Source organism: Peromyscus eremicus, unplaced genomic scaffold, assembly GCF_949786415.1.
Source record: "Peromyscus eremicus unplaced genomic scaffold, PerEre_H2_v1 PerEre#2#unplaced_124, whole genome shotgun sequence".
Lineage (NCBI taxonomy): Eukaryota > Metazoa > Chordata > Mammalia > Rodentia > Cricetidae > Peromyscus > Peromyscus eremicus.
Window position 1 is genome coordinate 88,881 of NW_026734363.1, and position 18,202 is coordinate 107,082.

At 36.8% G+C, this 18,202-nt stretch overlaps 1 protein-coding gene across 3 annotated transcripts in view; it reads right to left on the reverse strand.

The window, feature by feature from the left end:
• Positions 1–213: 213 nt before the first annotated feature.
• LOC131901616 (POTE ankyrin domain family member B-like) overlaps positions 214–18,202 on the reverse strand; it is a 50,020-nt gene continuing 32,031 nt past the window's right edge. For 2 of the 3 annotated variants that reach the window (XM_059252719.1, XM_059252718.1), the window contains exons 14-22: positions 16,953–16,981; positions 16,802–16,862; positions 15,339–15,367; positions 15,189–15,249; positions 13,474–13,568; positions 6,073–6,178; positions 5,464–5,540; positions 1,308–1,406; positions 214–354 (exon numbers count right to left, since the gene is read on the reverse strand). In XM_059252719.1, the coding sequence (XP_059108702.1) occupies positions 1,332–1,406; positions 5,464–5,540; positions 6,073–6,178; positions 13,474–13,568; positions 15,189–15,249; positions 15,339–15,367; positions 16,802–16,862; positions 16,953–16,981 (533 nt within the window). In that variant the 3' untranslated portion in view covers positions 214–354; positions 1,308–1,331. Of the gene's footprint in view, positions 355–1,307; positions 1,407–5,463; positions 5,541–6,072; positions 6,179–7,606; positions 7,948–13,473; positions 13,569–15,188; positions 15,250–15,338; positions 15,368–16,801; positions 16,863–16,952; positions 16,982–18,202 lie in introns of those variants that run through there. The other variant, XM_059252720.1, reaches the window with a different exon arrangement.

Sequence of the window (18,202 nt, forward strand, 5' to 3'; positions counted from 1 at the left end):
CATATACATAAACTATTTACATCAAGGGAAGGAAGGTAAATATAAAATAAACACTGAAGATAGCATAGCATATTAACATAATATAACATAATCTAATAAAACAAGATAAACATATGGAAATAAAAACTGAAGATAATATAATAGTGTAATATACTATAACATAATAAAACAAAATAAATAGGTGAAAATAACACTGAAGATTATGTAAGATTATGTAATATTATTCTAAAACATAAAATAAAAATATGCTTTTTTTTGAAGCAATTATTGGAGAAGAGACAGATTTTCTCCTGAGTTGTCTTATTGTGGATGGTCGGAGAAGTTGTCAGGCAATTGTCGAGGCTTGTCCAAGTTCTAGGATGAGAATAATTCATTTTAAATGCACAGTGTTCTCTTCTGCTTTATAAACTATATGGTGAAAAGAGCTAGTTAGAGCATTCATAAAATGAATTTCTAGAACATGTGTGCCAACAGAGACGTTTTTGTAAAGTTCACCTTTCATCCATCATGAACATTCCATTGACTACTTCACTTTCACGACAGATCGATATGCTCTATGACATTTGTGAACCTTAATGCTAACACCTAACTCTAACCTTAAATCTACTCTAACTATATAACAGGAAGCCTAATCGTAAAACTCAACCGAGCCTTAAACTCTAAATTGGGTCCTAACTCTAGTATGTAACAACAGTGAGGAAAACATGGAAGATGGTTAGGAATACCTTTTCTTTTTATCAATGAAACCTTTGTGTTAGAAATCGATTTATGTTCTTTTTACATTTTCAACACCATACTATTCCTTTTCTAAAGAATTTATTCTCTCCCTGACCACCAGACACACTGCCCCATTTTCCTCCTCTATGTCCAGTATTTGAAACTGTTCATATTCTTTAGCTCCCAGCTTTCTCTCTTCAGCTTTATTTCCTAATATTCCTGAACTTTTGAAATGTGACCAAAACATACACACACACATTCTATCTATCTATCTATCTATCTATCTATCTATCTATCTATCTATCTATCTATCTTACTATCTATATCTATATAATCTATCTAAATAACTGTATATATATGTATATATATGTATATATATATATATATATATATATATATATATATATATATGCGATTGATGACAATCTTGATTTAGCCAGTTGTTGACTCATGAGATAATCATTCCATTGACAGTTAACTCTTTTTATCCCCCATGCTGCACTGAAATACTTATACTCCTGAGCTGGAAAACTGAGTATATATTTTAGATAAACATTCTTTCTAATACATTTAAAAAATATAACTCTTACCATCACTTTTTTATGTTTTCTCTTCTATTTCTTGTAGTGGGAAGAAGAGCTCCGTTTTTTGGTGAAACATGCACAAAAGCATGCTCTTATAGCATCAATCTGAAAGAGATTATGTAAAATAAGGAGTTTTTAAACTGAAAATTAAAACAATGTCACCAAAGATTTGAACCATCCATTCAACTAAAAATGGCAACTATGGCTGATTGCATATTTTACGTACATTCACAATTTTAGAATAAGTTACAATAGTATGAGAATTAAGTACTAGGACTCCTTCAGAAAGGGAGGGACTCTGAGTTCTAGGCTTAGGCTACCTCTGATGTTCCAGAAACTCCAGAACCAGATGAAAGATTCTGACTTCCCTTTAGGACCACATAAGATACCCATGAACTTTGTCCTGGGGCCTGACTTGCATGATCTCCTACAACAACATAAGGTCCAGGGATTTTCCTCCAGAATCCCAGGCAGTATGACTTCCTACACCAAGTGAGGGACCCTGCCTTCTAGATGTTAGGCCCACTGATGAACTAGGCAAACTCCATGACCAGTTGAGAGGCTCTCACTGCTTTGATTCAACCTATGTATTCTGCTCAGGACCATTCCCACAGGTGGCTATGTTTCACCTGCCAGGCACCACCTGTATTGACACATGAACCCTGCTCTAGGCTTAAACAGAGGCTGACTCCCAGAAGAAGGATATCCTTCAAATCACAGACATATTTAAAAATCTCCTTTGAATGTAATTCTAAAATCTAAAAGAAATGGATGTATTTCTAGATTCATTGTATGTAATGAAATTAAGTCAGGAGGAATGATTATATATATATATATATATATATATATATATATATATATATATATATATATATATATACACTATTGAGATTGAAGAAGGAACAAAATACTTTTCAACTAAAAACTGACCAGGACCAGATGGAGTATTTGAAGAATTTTACTGAATACCAAAGAAAAATGAATATCATTGCTACTCAGATCATTTCATGAAATAGTAAAACAAAGGATTTCTCCAAAATTTTTATGATGCCAGTAATACCTTGATACCCAAACTAGAGAAAGATTCATACGAAAAGAATTAAAACCACAGACTGATTTTCATGATGAGAACAGATACAAAACTTCTAAATGTGAGATTGACAAGCTGGGGTTTGAGAAATGCCCCAGCATTGACAAGCAATGCCTATTCTTCCAGAGGACCCACTTTCAATGCCCAGCATCCACACCATATCTCACAGCTGTCTGTAACTCCAGTTCCAGGGAATTGGATGCTCTTTTCTGGCCTCTGAGTATACCAAGCACACATATCATGCACAAGAATACATGTAGGCAAATAACCATATATATAAAATTAAAAATGATATTGGCAAAGAGAATTTAAGACCATAACAAAAAGATTATCCATGATGGCCCTTTTGGTTTCATCCAAGAATGCAGGGTAAGAAAAATGTATGTAAATCAATCAATACAACAAATCAAATAAATGGAATAAAGAAATTCACATGATCATCCCAATATATGCATGAACGACCACTAACACAATTGAACATTTGGACCTTAATGATAAAAGTCAGGAGAGGCTAGGTATGGGTAGAGAATATGTCACAATTATACAAGCAATAAACAACAAGCCTACCATCTACATATTCTAAAATGGAGAAAAAATATTAATCTAACCATAATGATGAGAAAAAAAGGCAATCATTGTTCACTGTCTCTATTCTTTTTAATAAAGAGCTGAAGTTCTAGACAGACCCAATAAGGTAAGAAGAATATTAAAGCATACAAAGTGTGAGAGAACTCAGAATGCCCCTACTTAAGGATGGTAGGATTTTATCAGCTGTAAAAGGGTTGAGGCTCCACAAAAAGTCTTTCAGCTGATAAACACTACAACAAATTAGCATTTCACAAATTTAACACCAAAATCAGTGATAACAAACTGAATAAAAAAAATCAATGAAAGAATCCCACTCACCTGCCCTAGGATATAGAATCAACCTTGATAGCCATCAGCAGATGAATGGATAGGGAAAATGTGGTATATACACACAATGGAATATTACTCAATAAAGAAAAATAAAATAGTAAAAATTGCAAGTAAATTAATAGAACTAGAAGAAGTTTTACTCAATGAGGACAGCTAGGATTAAAAAAGCAAATGTGATATGCTGCCCTCATGTGTAGATATTAGACTTTTGTATGTTCAAATAGGATTACACGAGGAAACCTAGAAATTAGACGTGGTCTATTATAGATGGACCCATTGAAAGGGAGGTAGTAAAATATATGTAAAATTAAGTCAGAGAAGGAGAATACTGGATGTTGACAGTTTCAATCACGGAAGGATTGGAGGATAAAGGACAGAATGATGAGTGCCAAATAAAAATGAAGGTCTATGAATAAAGCCTTATAGGAACCAAGATCTTGCAAATTAAGTAAAATATAATTTAAGGGGAGGTAGAACACAGGTGACAAGAAATAACACTGGAGCGATAAGTACTCTGGGCTAAGGTTTAAGTGGCAATGAAGGTAGAAGAGTAAGTCAGAGCAGGGACTAAGGTGTAACTGAACATAAACTAAGGCTGTATGAAGGCTTGTGGAAGCAACTACTTGGTCAAATAGTTTAAAAGACATACTAAAAAGAGTTAGTTCTGAGGTACCTGGAATGTGTTGACTTATCTCATAAGACATGAAATTTATATTGAAACTCCAAAACAAGGGACAGCATACCTCCCTTTGAGTTGTCTGTCAAGTAGGCCTCCATGTCATCTCAAATAACAATCTATTTCTACACATTCTGGTTGTTTGTCATAACTAAATGGTAAGACTCTTTGTTGAAGATACCACACAGTCTGGTTGCAGGGCATTTAGAATTCAATCCCTAGCAGACAAGGAATTTCTGCCTTTCATCATAATAAAAGTTGTAATTCCAGCCACTGGTCATGAAATACATCAAGAGTCTATCCAGTCTTGGACCTTTCCTATGACAACAGTGACCAGCCAGGCAAGCTGTCCACAATGGTTGTGTGGTAGTTATGTAAATAACCAACCTTGTTAGGAATGGATGGGAGACCTGCACCAAGCAATGGATTAAATGTCTGATGCTGTAAACCTTGTCAAAAGCTTATGTCTGGAATAGTCATAAGCTAGTTCAGGAGAATTAACTAGTGCTATTATTATTTACATTTATACTCATAGGTTTGTTCTGCTCTCATTGTTGGTCATATGATATTTTTTTTCAGAGGGTAATGGTTAATGTTAATATTAACTAGTTAACATGATAAGGATAAGCCAGTGTGAAGGTTCATCTGCAGATGGGTCATTTGCATTGACTTTCCACTACTGAAAGCTCAAGAAACAATGAGGAAGAATGGTCTGAAAACAATGTAAGAGTTTGAAGTACACTGAAATGTTCTTTTGGGGACATGGCATAACGGATGCACAGATCAACTCAGAACAGTTGTGTCTTATACTAGACTTGCACAAGCTCAAGCCAGTCAAGATGCCAGCATGAGTGAGGAAACATCTCTCAAAGCCCCAGCACTAGATGAGGAGCAATTGGCCATGGCTGGTTGTGAAAGGAGGAGATTAATTTATCTGTGGGCTGTGGCTTAGGACAGATTGCTCATGTCCCAGAAAGTGTCTTCACACACATTCACAGATGGTCAGCCCTACTTGGACTCAGTGGGCTATTAATAGTAATTTTAAGAGCCAGGCAGTGGTGGCACACACCTTTAATCCCAGCACTCAGGAGGCAGAGACAGGCGGATCTCTGTGAGTTCGAGGCCAGCCTGGTTTACAGAGCAAGTTCCAGGATAGGTGCAAAGCTACACAGAGAAACACTGTCTCAGAAAACAAAAACAAAAGTTAATTTTAGGAGACATTAAGCAAAGAAGAGGAAGAAGAAGGAGGAGGAGGAGGAGGAGGAGGAGGAGGAGGAGGAGGAGTTCCACCAGCACAAGATGGAAGGAGTCAGTGGTGAATGTAGTTTTCAAAGAATAAATAATAAGAATACTTAAAAAAAAATTTACGTTCTATGTATTAATTCTAGAAGACATACTAAATTTAACCTTATTTGGCCTATGGAACATTACTGTGGAAACAGCATAAATGTGCAATGTAAACTGAAGTATATACTTACAAATGGCCGCTTAGTTTTTCTAGCACTGTGCTGCTTCTGCTCTTCTGAGGCATGCTCTTGGTCTTCCATGACAGATGCTGTTAAGAAGCGCACATATTTCACTAAGCAAAGTACAATGAACATTTAGGGGAAAAGCTGTCCATTGCTATAATGAAGGCACATTAGGGATGATAAAATATTTATTTTCGTTTTCCCAAGCAATAGTTTGAATTAATTATAAACTGCAGTGGAAATATTTAAATTTTCTTCCCTGCTTAATAAAGGATCTCTCTCCAAAACATGTGTCTGGGTGTGGTTTTTCTCTGAACAGAGGTTTAGGAAGCAGCCCCCACTGAATGGGAGTTCCCTTCACTTATATATTCAGATTGATCTCATATATTTCTGAAGATAAAGCAAATGAAATATGGACACCTGAGAGGTGGGAGCAAGGACTCTGTCTTTGACAAACAAAATCTTATCTGTTGCTCAGATTTGATAATGTGTGTGTTATTACCATTCTACTAATCCTTTTGCTTCCTATATGTGTAGTTGTCTGTCTATTACAGATAGTGTTCTGTTCTATACACAATCATTCTATAGAACAAATATATTTTAAAATGTAGTACTTACTTCTCTCCTGATGCATTATTACATTTTTTTCTGCATCATTGTCCATTTTGGATGAGTTGGGACCTGTTGTAGAAGATTCCTGTGGTCCATTAGAATCAGACACACTCTATCAAAAGGCGTATTGGTAACATATGTTAGAAAGGTCTTATTTGATTTCTAAGAACATACTTGAATTCCTAATTTTATGACACGTGTACTTGAAATTCTATGTAGTGTATATTGAAGACAAAGACATTTTAATAGCAAATCTATTGCGCACAGTAAAGTTTAAATCTATCCTTCATTTTTCATGGCACTTCAATATGTAAGAGGTACAAAGAAAAAAGGAAACACATTCAGAGGATTTGACCTGATGCACAATATTAACAAAACAAAAGCAACTACTTTTATATAAGAACTGTTAATGCTATTTATATTCCCAAATGAATTTGGAGATATTTATAAAATAAAGAATTGCCTACCCTATTATCAGGAAAATTTCTTTGGACAGTGTGGTACTTTGAATGCAAATGGGCCCCATAAGCTTATAGGAAGTGTCACTATCAGAAGGTTTGGCCTTGTTGGAGGTGGTGTGACCTTGTTGGGGGAAGTTTGTCTCTGTGGGGGCCATTTGAGGTCTCCTGTGCTCAAGTTACACCCAGAGTAGACACAGGCTCTTTTACTGCTTGCTGATCAGGATGAGAACTCTCAGCTCCTTATCCAGGACCATGTCTGCCTGCATGCTGCCATGTCCCACCATGATGATGGTGGACAAAACCTGTGAAACAGGAATCCATCCCAATGAAATGTTTCCCTAATAGGAGTAGCCATGGTCATGGTATCTCTTCCCAGCAATAGAAACCATAACTAATGCAAACAGTATTGATTTCTATTCTCCTATTTCTCTCCCTTTAATTTTGTTCTCCTGATTTATTGCTCCAGCTAATAGATTGAGCACAACATTGAAAAGGATTCAAGATGATAGACAAACCTGTCTCTTATCACCTCAATGCACTCATGTTTTCTTCCATTGAGGATGATGTTGGCTCTGAGTTTCTCCTTATATAATTGTTATTGTGTTGAGGTATTGTCCTTCTTGTCTTACACTCTCTGGACTGTTATCATGATGGTATATTGGATTTTGGCAAGGGCCTTATCTACATGTATTGAGAAGTTTAGGTGACTTTTTGTCTAAGTCTGTTTCTGTGCTTTGTTAAATCTGTTGACTTGTGTATTTCAAACCATCTCTGCATCTCTGAGATAAAAACAACTTGTTCATGGTGGATCATTGTACCTAGAGTTTTTCTGCCTGGCCCACAGTCAGGACAAATCTCTCTCACCTGCCAGTCATACAGATGCTAAGACCCAACCAAGTAAACACAGAGACTTATGTTGCTTACAAACTGTATGGCCATACCAGGCTTCTTGCTAACTGTCTTACAGCTTAAATTAATCCATTTCTATAAATCTATACCTTGCCACATGGCTCATGGCTTACCGGCATCTTCACATGCTGTTTGTCATCGTGGCGGCTGGCAGTGTCTCTGACTCAGCCTTACCAACCAATCAGAGCAACACATTTGCCATACAGAACATCCCATAGCACTTCCCCTTTTCTTTCTTTTTTTTTTCAAAAAGGGAGGTTTTAACCTTAACAAAATAAAATTACATATATTTTGGGAATTTGGGTGTAGCTTCTCTTACTACTTCCTGCTGGAGGGGGCACTGTATCTTATGGGGACACAAAGAAAATTTTAAGATTATGGAATAGCCCATGAGGGTGTATCGTCTGAGCCAGTTGCCTTCAAACCATTCTGGATGTTGGATCATTTGGGCCATGGTGTCATCGGAGACCTTTCAGGGGGTCTTGGCTGGTCAAACCTGATATATCTTAATCTGAAACAAATCCATAGCCTCTGGCTTTCTGTGGGAACAAAAGCAGAGCCTCCTTTCCAAAGCAACACATCCTTACATCCAAATTTTGAAGTCAAGGTATCTTTAAAATATACATACTGGTTTAACTCAACATCTTTTACAATCAAATGTTTTTCTGCAGTTAAAAATCCCAAAGACAACACAATCCAGATTCTCTGTGTAATATACATCTTTACGTGGCTTATTTTTTATATTAATTTTATTGTCTCTTTAAAGACTTTATTTTTTAAAACTATGTATTTGTTTCTATAACTGTATATATCACCTTTTTTGTCTCTTTCAAGCCTAAGTATATTTTACACACATTGTAAACTATTACATCTGAATCTGTCTTATTGTGAATCTATTGCTTTAAACTGCAGCATTTGTAAGACTGAAACGGTGCTAAATGGCTGCTGGCTCTGCCCACCTCAGTTTCCCAACATGGCGGTGGTACATTTACCGCCAGCTCTGAGAGCTATCGTGGTTCTATACTTTCATCCAAGCAGCGTGTAGCCCAGAAACCTCTTTTTTTGTTTTGTACTAGCAAAGGCTAAATCCACCATGCAGCTTAGTGTGCCACTTGCAGAGGCCTCATTCCTGCCATACTGCAGGTCGAGTGCGCATGTCAGGAACCCACAAGTAGCTCAAACGGGCAGGTGCTGCTCATTTAAGAGAGACTATTAGGAAGCTATTTTTAGCTCCGTTTTAGAATCTTTTCTCAGGTTTTAGGTGGAAACTCTTGCCAACTTGTTGGGCGCCATTTGTAGCTAGAGTTTTCCTGCCTGGCCCACAGTCAGGACAAATCTGTCTCACCTGCCAGTCCCACTGCCGCTCAGACCCAACCAAGTAAACACAGAGACTTATATTGCTTACAAACTGTATGGCCATACCAGGCTTCTTGCTAACTGTTCTTACAGCTTAAATTAATCCATTTCTATAAATCTATACCTTGCCACGTGGCTCATGGCTTACTGGCATCTTCACATGCTGTTTGTCATCGTGGCGGCTGGCAGTGTCTCTGACTCAGCCTTCCACTTCCCAGCTTTATTCTCCTCCTTGTCCTGCCTATACTTCCTCCTGCCTGACTACTGGCCAATCAGTGTTTTATTTAGCAACCAATCAGAGCAACACATTTGCCATGCAGAACATCCCACAGCAGATCATCATTTTGGTGTGTGTCTATTTTAGCTTTGAAAGTTATTTTATTGAGTATTTTTCAATCTCTATTCAAAGGCTCTTGTAAATTCTGTTGGTTGCTCTCCTGATCTGTAATATCCAGGGCTTAATATCACAGCATATATTAAATATTCACTACATGTGAATTACAACTTTTTGGTTTTATTTTAAATTTATTTATTTATTTCACATCCCAACCACAGCTTTCCACCCCACCTCTACTTCCTGTGTCTCTCCCTACACTGTCCCCCATGCACTACTCAGTTTCTATTCATAAAAAGGCAGGCTTCCCATGAATATCAACAAAACATGGCATCACAAGTTCCAGTAAGACTAAGCACAAATGCTTGCTTTAAGGCTGGGCAAGGGACCCAAGTATGAAGAATAGATCCCTAAAGCCAGCAAAACAATTAGAGAAAAGTTCTGCTTTCACTTTTAAGAGTACTACAAGAAGGAAGATCTACCCAACTGCCACTTATATGCAGAGGGCCTAGGTCAGTCCATGAAGGCACTCTGGATGTCATTTCAGTCTCAATGAGCTCCTATGAGGCCAGGTTAGTGGATTCTGTGGGTTTTCATGTGATGTCCTTGACCCCTCTGACTCCTATAATCCTTCCTCCCATTATTCAGCAGGATTCCCCCAGGCTAGGCCTAAATTTTGGTTGCAGGTCTCTGTATCTGTTTCCTTCAGGTGTTGGGTGAAGCCTGTCTGATGACAATCGAGCTAGGGCACAATCAAGTTTGTATTCTGGTTCTGGGTACCTCACTCAAGATGATTTTTTCCAGTTCCACACATTTGCCTGCAAATTTCTTTCCTTTTTCTTTTTTTGGTTTGATTTTGGTTTTTGTTTGTTTTCGATTCTTTTATTTATTTGTTTGTTTGTTTGTTTGTTTTACATCCTAACCACAGTTTCTGCTCTCTCTTCACCTGCCTTTCAGTCCCTCACCTCCATTCACTTTCTGTTCCCACCCCCCATCAACTCCTCCTCTCTTTTGTTTAAGAAAGGGCAAATTTTCCATGAGTATCAACAAAGCATTGCATATCAACATGACATGCCAGTTTAATGATGTCAGTTTTTTAACAGATGAGTAATACTCCATTATTTAAATGTACCACATTTTCTATATCTTTTCTTGTGTTGTTGGACATTTAGCTTGTATTGAGGTCTGGTCTGTTATGAAAAAATAACTCTGATCACAGTTGTGTAAGAGTCCTTGTGGTATGATTAAGTGTGCCTTGGAATATACCCAAGATTGTTATAGCTGCGTCTGGAGGTAGATGGATTCTCAATTTTTTGAGAAATCTCCATAGTGATGTCCAAAGTGGTTGTACAAGTTTCCACTTCCACCACCAAGAGAGAAGTGTTCCTATTGCTCCACATCCTTTCCATCACGAGCTGTCACTTTGGCTTTAGGTCTTAGCCATCTTGATAGGTGTAAGATGGACTCTATTGTAACTGTTTCTTGGCCATTTGAGATTCTTCTACAGAGAATTCTCTGATTAGATCTGTGTCCTGTTTTTAATTGAGTTATTTGGTTTATTGATGTGTAATTTCCTGAGTGTTTGTTTATATATTTTGGAACTATTTTCTTTTTTAGAAGTGAGGTTGGTGAAGATCTTATCTCATTCTGTAGGCTGTCATTTTTTTACCATTGATGGTGCCCTTTGCCTTAGAAAAGATTTTCAGTTTCTTGAGGCTCCATTTGTTAATTATTGACCTTTGTGTCTGCTCTACTGGTATTCTATTCAAAAAGTTGTCTCATGTGCCAATGGATTCAAGATTATTTCCCAATTTCTCTTTTATCAGGTTCAGTGTAACTAGATTTATGTTGAGGTCTTTGATCCACCTGGACTTGAGTTTTGTGCAGGATGATACATAGGAATCTATTTGCATTCTTCTACATGTCAACATTCAGTTATAGCAGCACCATTTGTTGAAGATGCTTTCTTTTTTCCATTGTATTATTTTGGCTTCTTGGTTGAAATTCAATATCCATACATTTATGGATTTACCACTGAGTCTTTGAGTCCATTCCAATCAAATACTGGAGCTAAAAGACATTATGACTCACATGGACCCAACAGATCTCCTGAGACCATTTCATCCAAACACAAATGAAGACATTTCTCAGCACCTCATGGAACACTCTCCAAATTGACAACATATTCAGTCACAAAGCAAGTTTTGTCAGATACAAATAAATTGAAACACACTCCCTGCATCCTATCAAACCACATGGATTAAAGTTGAATTTCAACAACAACAGAAACAAGAGAAAGTCTAAAAATTCATGGAAACAGAACAACTCTCCAGTGAATTACCACTGGGTCAAGGCAGAGATAAGAAAGAAATTAAAGACTTCCTCAAATTCAATAAAAGTTAATGCACAACATATTCACATGTATGGAACACATTGCACGGGTTGTTAAAAGGAAAGTTCATAGCACCAACTGCCTTCATAATGAATTTTGAGAGATCTCATTTTAGAGACTTAAGAGAACACCTGAAAGCTCTGCAACAAGCACACCAAGAGGAGTAGACTGCAGGAAATAACTGAACTGAGGGCACAAACCAATAAAATAGGAAGAACTTATCTAATGAATTCAATTTAGAGGATAGCACTTTCACACCATCCATTACAGAAACAGACTCAAGGACAAATAGCACATGATTATGTCATTAGATACAGAAAGGGTCTTTGACAATATTGATTGTCACTTTATGATAAAAATCTCAGACAGTCTAAGAATGAAAAGGACATATTTCTGCATAATAAAGCCGATAAAAAGCAAACACACAACTAACATATTGTTAACACTCAAATCATTCCTTCTAAAATCAGGAACCTGACAAGGATGACCACGCTTCCTCCTTCTGTTCAATATAGTACTAGAAGTCTTAACTAGAAGAGTAAGACAAGACAAGATACATGAAAGAAACCAAGAGGTGAAAATATTTTCATTTGTAATAATATGATTCTATAAATAACATATTTTGCCCAGAAAACTCCAATGGCTGATAAATACATTTAGCAAAGTAACAGGTTTTAATCTGAGCCTCCAAATCAGTAGCCTACCTAAAAATACTGCACATACTGAGAATAAAATCAAGAAAATCATGCTATTCCAAATAATCTCAAAGTGTAATGAATTAGGATAAATGTCACCAAAAAGTGAAACTTCAACAATGAAAGCAGTAAGAAAGTGAAAATAAGAAACTGAAGATATTTCGATAACTTGCAAAGACCTTCTGTGATCATTATTGTAGGGTTAATATTGTGAAACTGGTCATCCTAATAAAAGCGATATATGAACACCACATGGTCCACATAAAATTTCCAGTTCAATGTTCATAGAAAATGAAAAAGAAATTTTAAATCCCAAACGGAAACCCAAAAGACCAAGAATAGCTGAAACAATTTTGAACCATGAAACAAAAACAAAGCAAACTAAAAAGAACAAAAACAAAAACTTATGGAAGCATCACCATTCCAGATTTCAAGTTACGATAACCAATTGAAGTAATAAATAGAGTATGGCAGTGGTCCCCAAACAAACATTGATTGGTGGTAGAAAACTAATGACCCACATATAAGCCCACAGTCCTGCAGTCTCTTAATTTTTGTAAAAGAGGCCAACGATTCACATTGTAGAAAACAAATGGTGCCAGTCACATTGGACAGATTGGACTATAGGTGGATGAATGAAGTTAGAGCCTTATCTCTCACCCTGCATAAAACTCAGCTTCCAATGATCCAGGTATCTCAACACAAGGCCCAAATGTTACAGATTAATGATTAATTCTTTGGTATAGCTAAATACTTTCTGAGCAGGTCACTGGTACAGACACTATAAACAAGTAATTACCAAAGTAATAAATGGGATCCCAAGAAACTAAAAATCTTCTGTGCAGCAAAGGACACCATAAAGTGATTGACAAGGCAGCATGGAAGAATGGTTAAAAATCTTTACACATTGTACACATGAGAGAGGGTATGTAGAATATAAAGAATGCATTGTTACTTCAAAAACCAATCCATGATATTCACATTGAGTCTTGTCTTTACGCTGGTGTGTAAATACATTAAAAATAGAGCAATTACAATTATCAGAAACTTACTTACTATACATCAAAGGAAATATTTAGCAATGTCATGGCATTCTAAGAATACTTTGTAATTAAGAATAGATTAAATGTTTTCATTGTATTACTCGATTATTAATTTTTTGACTGAATAACGTGGTTTAAAATGTAGCATGTGAGTCTATGGCAAAGTCATTGAAGCAAACAATAGGAAATGAGAAATTTAAATTTAAATTTTACGTACAAATTCTTGATTTTCTGCACTCTTATCAAAACTTCTCTCATTTTCCACTTTAAATTCTGTTATTTCTTCTTCTAGTTCTTCTGAAAATATTATATCTTTTACATAAAAAATATGAACAACAATTAGGCAAAATAATACTCTATAAAAATAGAAATAATGTAAAGTTAGGGTTTTATTTTTTATATGTTATTTCAATTAACCACATGGTATAGGTGTATATTTACATCCTCAAGAAAACTTGTAATTGTAGACAAATCAACACTTGGACAGGTACTACATATTGGCCAGTTTTGAGTCATATACATGCTTCATATGATTTGTCAGGAAACTCATAAATGACCTATATGCTTACATCCACATATGAAGGAACTGTGGAAAATAACATTTTCATCCTGTAAACTATCCTTGCCTTGCAAGAGTAACTTAAGTAACTCACTGTTCACTTCCCCCAAATGGTACTTGGTTTACCACACATTTTTCTGTGAACAGGATAACATGCTTTTGCTCTGCACTGAAACTGCTCCTTTTTTTTTTTGGTTTTTTGAGACAGGGTTTCTCTGTGTAGCTTTGGAGCCTTTCCTGGAACTCGCTCTGTAGACCAGGCTGGTGTCGAACTCACAGAGATCTGCCTGCCTCTGTCTCCCAAGTGCTGGGATTAAAGGCACCACCGCCCGACAAATTGCTCTTTTATGACTCACTTTATCACATGGAGTCATTTTGTACTGTACATCCTTTTTTTCCCAAGAAAAATGGGTATTGCTGTAGCTACCCTAGCTTAAGATAATGCTTAAACTCTTCTTTTGGACTTCAACTTGAACCCACTTTGTTACGGTTGTATCCGTTTTTCTCCTTGACATGTAGAAACTATATTAAAGGTTATTCTAAGATCGGAAGATCTCATTTGCTTTTGTTTCCTGTTTTCTTTTAATTACTTTGTGTGATTCTGATAGGTTTTGACTTTTAAGTTTTGAAAGTAAGTAAGCCATGGCAGACATGGTTTCTTTACTGATATAAACACAGAGAGATGAGTTTCAGACAATAGAGTACAGAGAAATGAAAAGGTGTAAAAGCAAACAAGATGTGCATATAAGTAATGAGATTTTCAGTGACTGAACTGCCATATGTGAGTGTACCCTAATTTATTGAAATAGATTATAGATATGGTTTGAAAATGCCATTCCTATTCCTTGTAAATCAATTACAATGCTCTGCAGATGGAGGAAGGCAGTGCACTATGAGTTATAAACAACACAAAAATTGATTTTCTTTTCTGAAGAGGTGGTATATTGCTGTTTGTCCAGCCCAGAACAGAATCTCTGAGCTCAACATGTCTCTGCCCTGACCTTTCAGGGAGCTTTACTATAGGTGTGCGTTTTGAGACCTAGGTGTCCAGAAATGATGTTCAAACTTTAGGGAAGTCACATTAGTCTCATGATTGACTTACAGAAGTCACTAATAAACAGGGAATTTACACACTGGAAAGGTTAAGGTGAGTGAACCTGGGTATTAAACATTGAAGCTGTGCTTACATTTACTAATAATTCATATTGTCCTTGTGAATGTTTTAGAAGCATGTCTGCCACTAGTAAGATGGCATTGCTTATGTCAAACCCTATCATCACCATCATCAAGATATAATGGGCGTCAGGAAGTCTGTGTGCATTTGAAATGTATTAAAATAAACTGATCAGAAGAATATGACATACGAAATTTACCTGGTTGAGATTGGTGTGGTAGAGACTCAGGTTTGGAGATTGGACGTGAATAATCCCTCAGCTGAATGGATTTTCAAATGAGATACTTAATTAATGTTTTGGAATTCAATAAATATTAATCATTTAATATAAATTTTAAAAGTCATTTACCTCTGAGTGAGGACATTTTTCAGCCCACACTAAAAGAAAAAGGATAAATTTATTAATCTCCTACACAATGGGAAATACAAAAGTAACTTTATATAGGCTTTGGATGGCAGTGAGTTCTTATTCCCTTCTTCCTAAATAAACACCTATTAGTTTACTGGTTAGGACAACAGCTGACAGAAATGACTGAAACATTCTAAAAGCAATCTATAGATTTAATGTAATTCTCATCAAAACTACAACATAATTAGTCAGAGAAATTGAAAAAAAAAATAACCACACCAGCATGAAAAAGCCTTTCAGCTCCACATAGAAATAAAAACAAATGAACAAAGAAAAAACCCTGGAGAGAGGTAAAACAAACCCCAATACAAAAAGAGTTGGAGAAACCACCACCCCAGATTTCATGACTTTTACAGGTCTAGAGTAATAAAAACATCTTGGTTTTAGCATCACAGTATATGTGTTGATCAATGAAATCAAACTGAACACCAAACGTAAGTCCACACACCTATGGACACTATTTTTGATAAAGAAACTAGAAAGACACGCTGGAAAAAACCAGCTTCAATACATGGTGCTCACCAAACTTTATGGCTTCAAGAAGAATGCACAGAGAACTGTATTTCTAACCCTGAATAAAACTCAACTCCAAGTGGATCAAGGATCTCAAAATGAGACCAGAGACCCTGAGTAAGACAGAAGACAAAGTGTGTAATAGGCTTGAACTGACTGGTACAGGAAAAACACTTTCTGAATAGGACACCTGTGGCACAGGCACTAAGACCTACATTTAATAAATGGGACCACATGAAGCTAAAAGCTTCTTTATGGCAAGATATGTATACCAGTTATGGGATTTTAAATAATCACTCCATCATATGATGGTGTTATTGAAATAAATTATAGATATGAATTCTAAATACATTTCCTATTTCTTGTTACTAAATTACAGTGCAGTACAGATGAAGGTAAGATATACATTATAAATTCTAGAACAAAACAAAACTTGATTTTATTTTCTGAAGATGTGGTATACTGCTGGCTGTCCAGTGCAGAACAGAATCTCTGAGTTCACATATGTTTTTGCTTTGCCCTTTCTGGTAACTTTGGGTACAACAGGTGTTCATTCTGAGACCCAGGTATCAAGAAATCATAGACATTGGAGAAATCTCATTAGTCTCACGATTGACTTCTATAAGTAACTAATAAACAGAGAGCTTGCACACTGGAAAGGATAAGGCCTTAGATCATGAGTATTAAATATTAAAGCTGAGCTTATTTTGCAAATTTTTTATATTTCCAATGTAATATATTTTCCAGCATGTATGCCACTATCAGATGGCATTGCGTATGTCAAAGTCTACCATCACCATCATCAAGATATAATTGGCATCAGGAAGACTGTGTGCTTTTGAAATTTATTAAAATACCTTGATCAGGAGAATGTGACTTACAAAATTTACCTGCTTGAGATTGCTGTGTTTCAGACTTGGGTTTGGAAATTCGATGAGAATAATCCCTCTGCTGAATGGATTTTGAAATGAGATATTTAATCAATATTTTGGACTTCAATCAAGATGTAATTATTCAATATTACTATTAAAAAGCATTTACCTCTGGGTGTGGACATTTTTCAGCCCAAACTGAAAGAGAAAAATGTAGAGTCAGTCTCATGCACAACGAGATCACCAAAACTACCTTTATGTAGGCTTCAGATGGCAGTGAGATTTCATTCCCTTTTTTCATAATAAACTCCTATTATTTTACTGCTTAGGACAAAAACTGACATAAATATACTGAAACTTAGCAAAGCAACTTAAAGATTCAGTGCAAGAGCCATCAAAATTCTAATATAATTTGTCAGAAAAATTGAAAAAAAGAAAAACCAACCACAACAGCGTCTAAACACCTTTCAGGTTCATATGGAAATCCAAAAAATAAAAATAAAAAAATAAAAAACCAAACAAAAGAATGGAGAGACTCCACCAGCTCAGATTGTCCCCGTTCTCCTAGGCGCAGTTACAGGCCAGCAGGCAACACTCCTGCAGGCAGGTCTGATTCCCACCACCCCATCAGATCCTTTAATCACAAGTCCTACTCTGTCCCTCTAAGCCTACCCACTGCACCAAGACTGCAGCTGCTCCCTGAGACACACACTCTGCTAGCTCCAATTGAACCAAGAGGTGAATCATTGTTCTTCCAGCCAGTCACCCAGCCTCTAGGCCTTAGGCCCAGGGGCACAACCCATGCCCCCATTCCCCCACCCATTGCAGCCCCAATTTCAGGCCAGTTGGAAAGTCTCCTGCAGGCAGAACTAACTACCTCCACTCCACATAAGACTCTGTTATCTACAAGTCCCACTTGCTCTCCCAAATCCACCCATCCCCCAAGACCATAGCTGTTCCCTGAGACACAGACTTGGCTGGCTCCCATTGGACCAAGAGGTGACTTACTGTACTCCCAGCCGGTCACCCTGCTTCAGAGGCACAACCCAAGCCCCCTTACCCACACCCATTGTAGCCCCAGTTGTAGACCAGCAGGCAAGACTCCTGTGGTGAGGTAACCCAGGCTCAGAAAGACAAACATGATATGTAATCACTCATCAGTGGATACCAGATGTAAAGAAAAAAAATAATCAGACTACAACCCACAGCTCCAAAGAAGCTAGGAAACGAGGAGCCTAAGAGGGGACACATGGATTGCCATGGGAAGGAGAAACAGAGGAGATCTCCATGAGTAAAGTGGGGATGGGGAGCAATAAAGGGGATGGGATAGAGGAAGAGAACATGAGGGGATGATGGGATGGCTGAGCTGGGAGAGGGACAGAGTGGGAGAGCAATGAAAGAGATATCTTGATAGAGGGA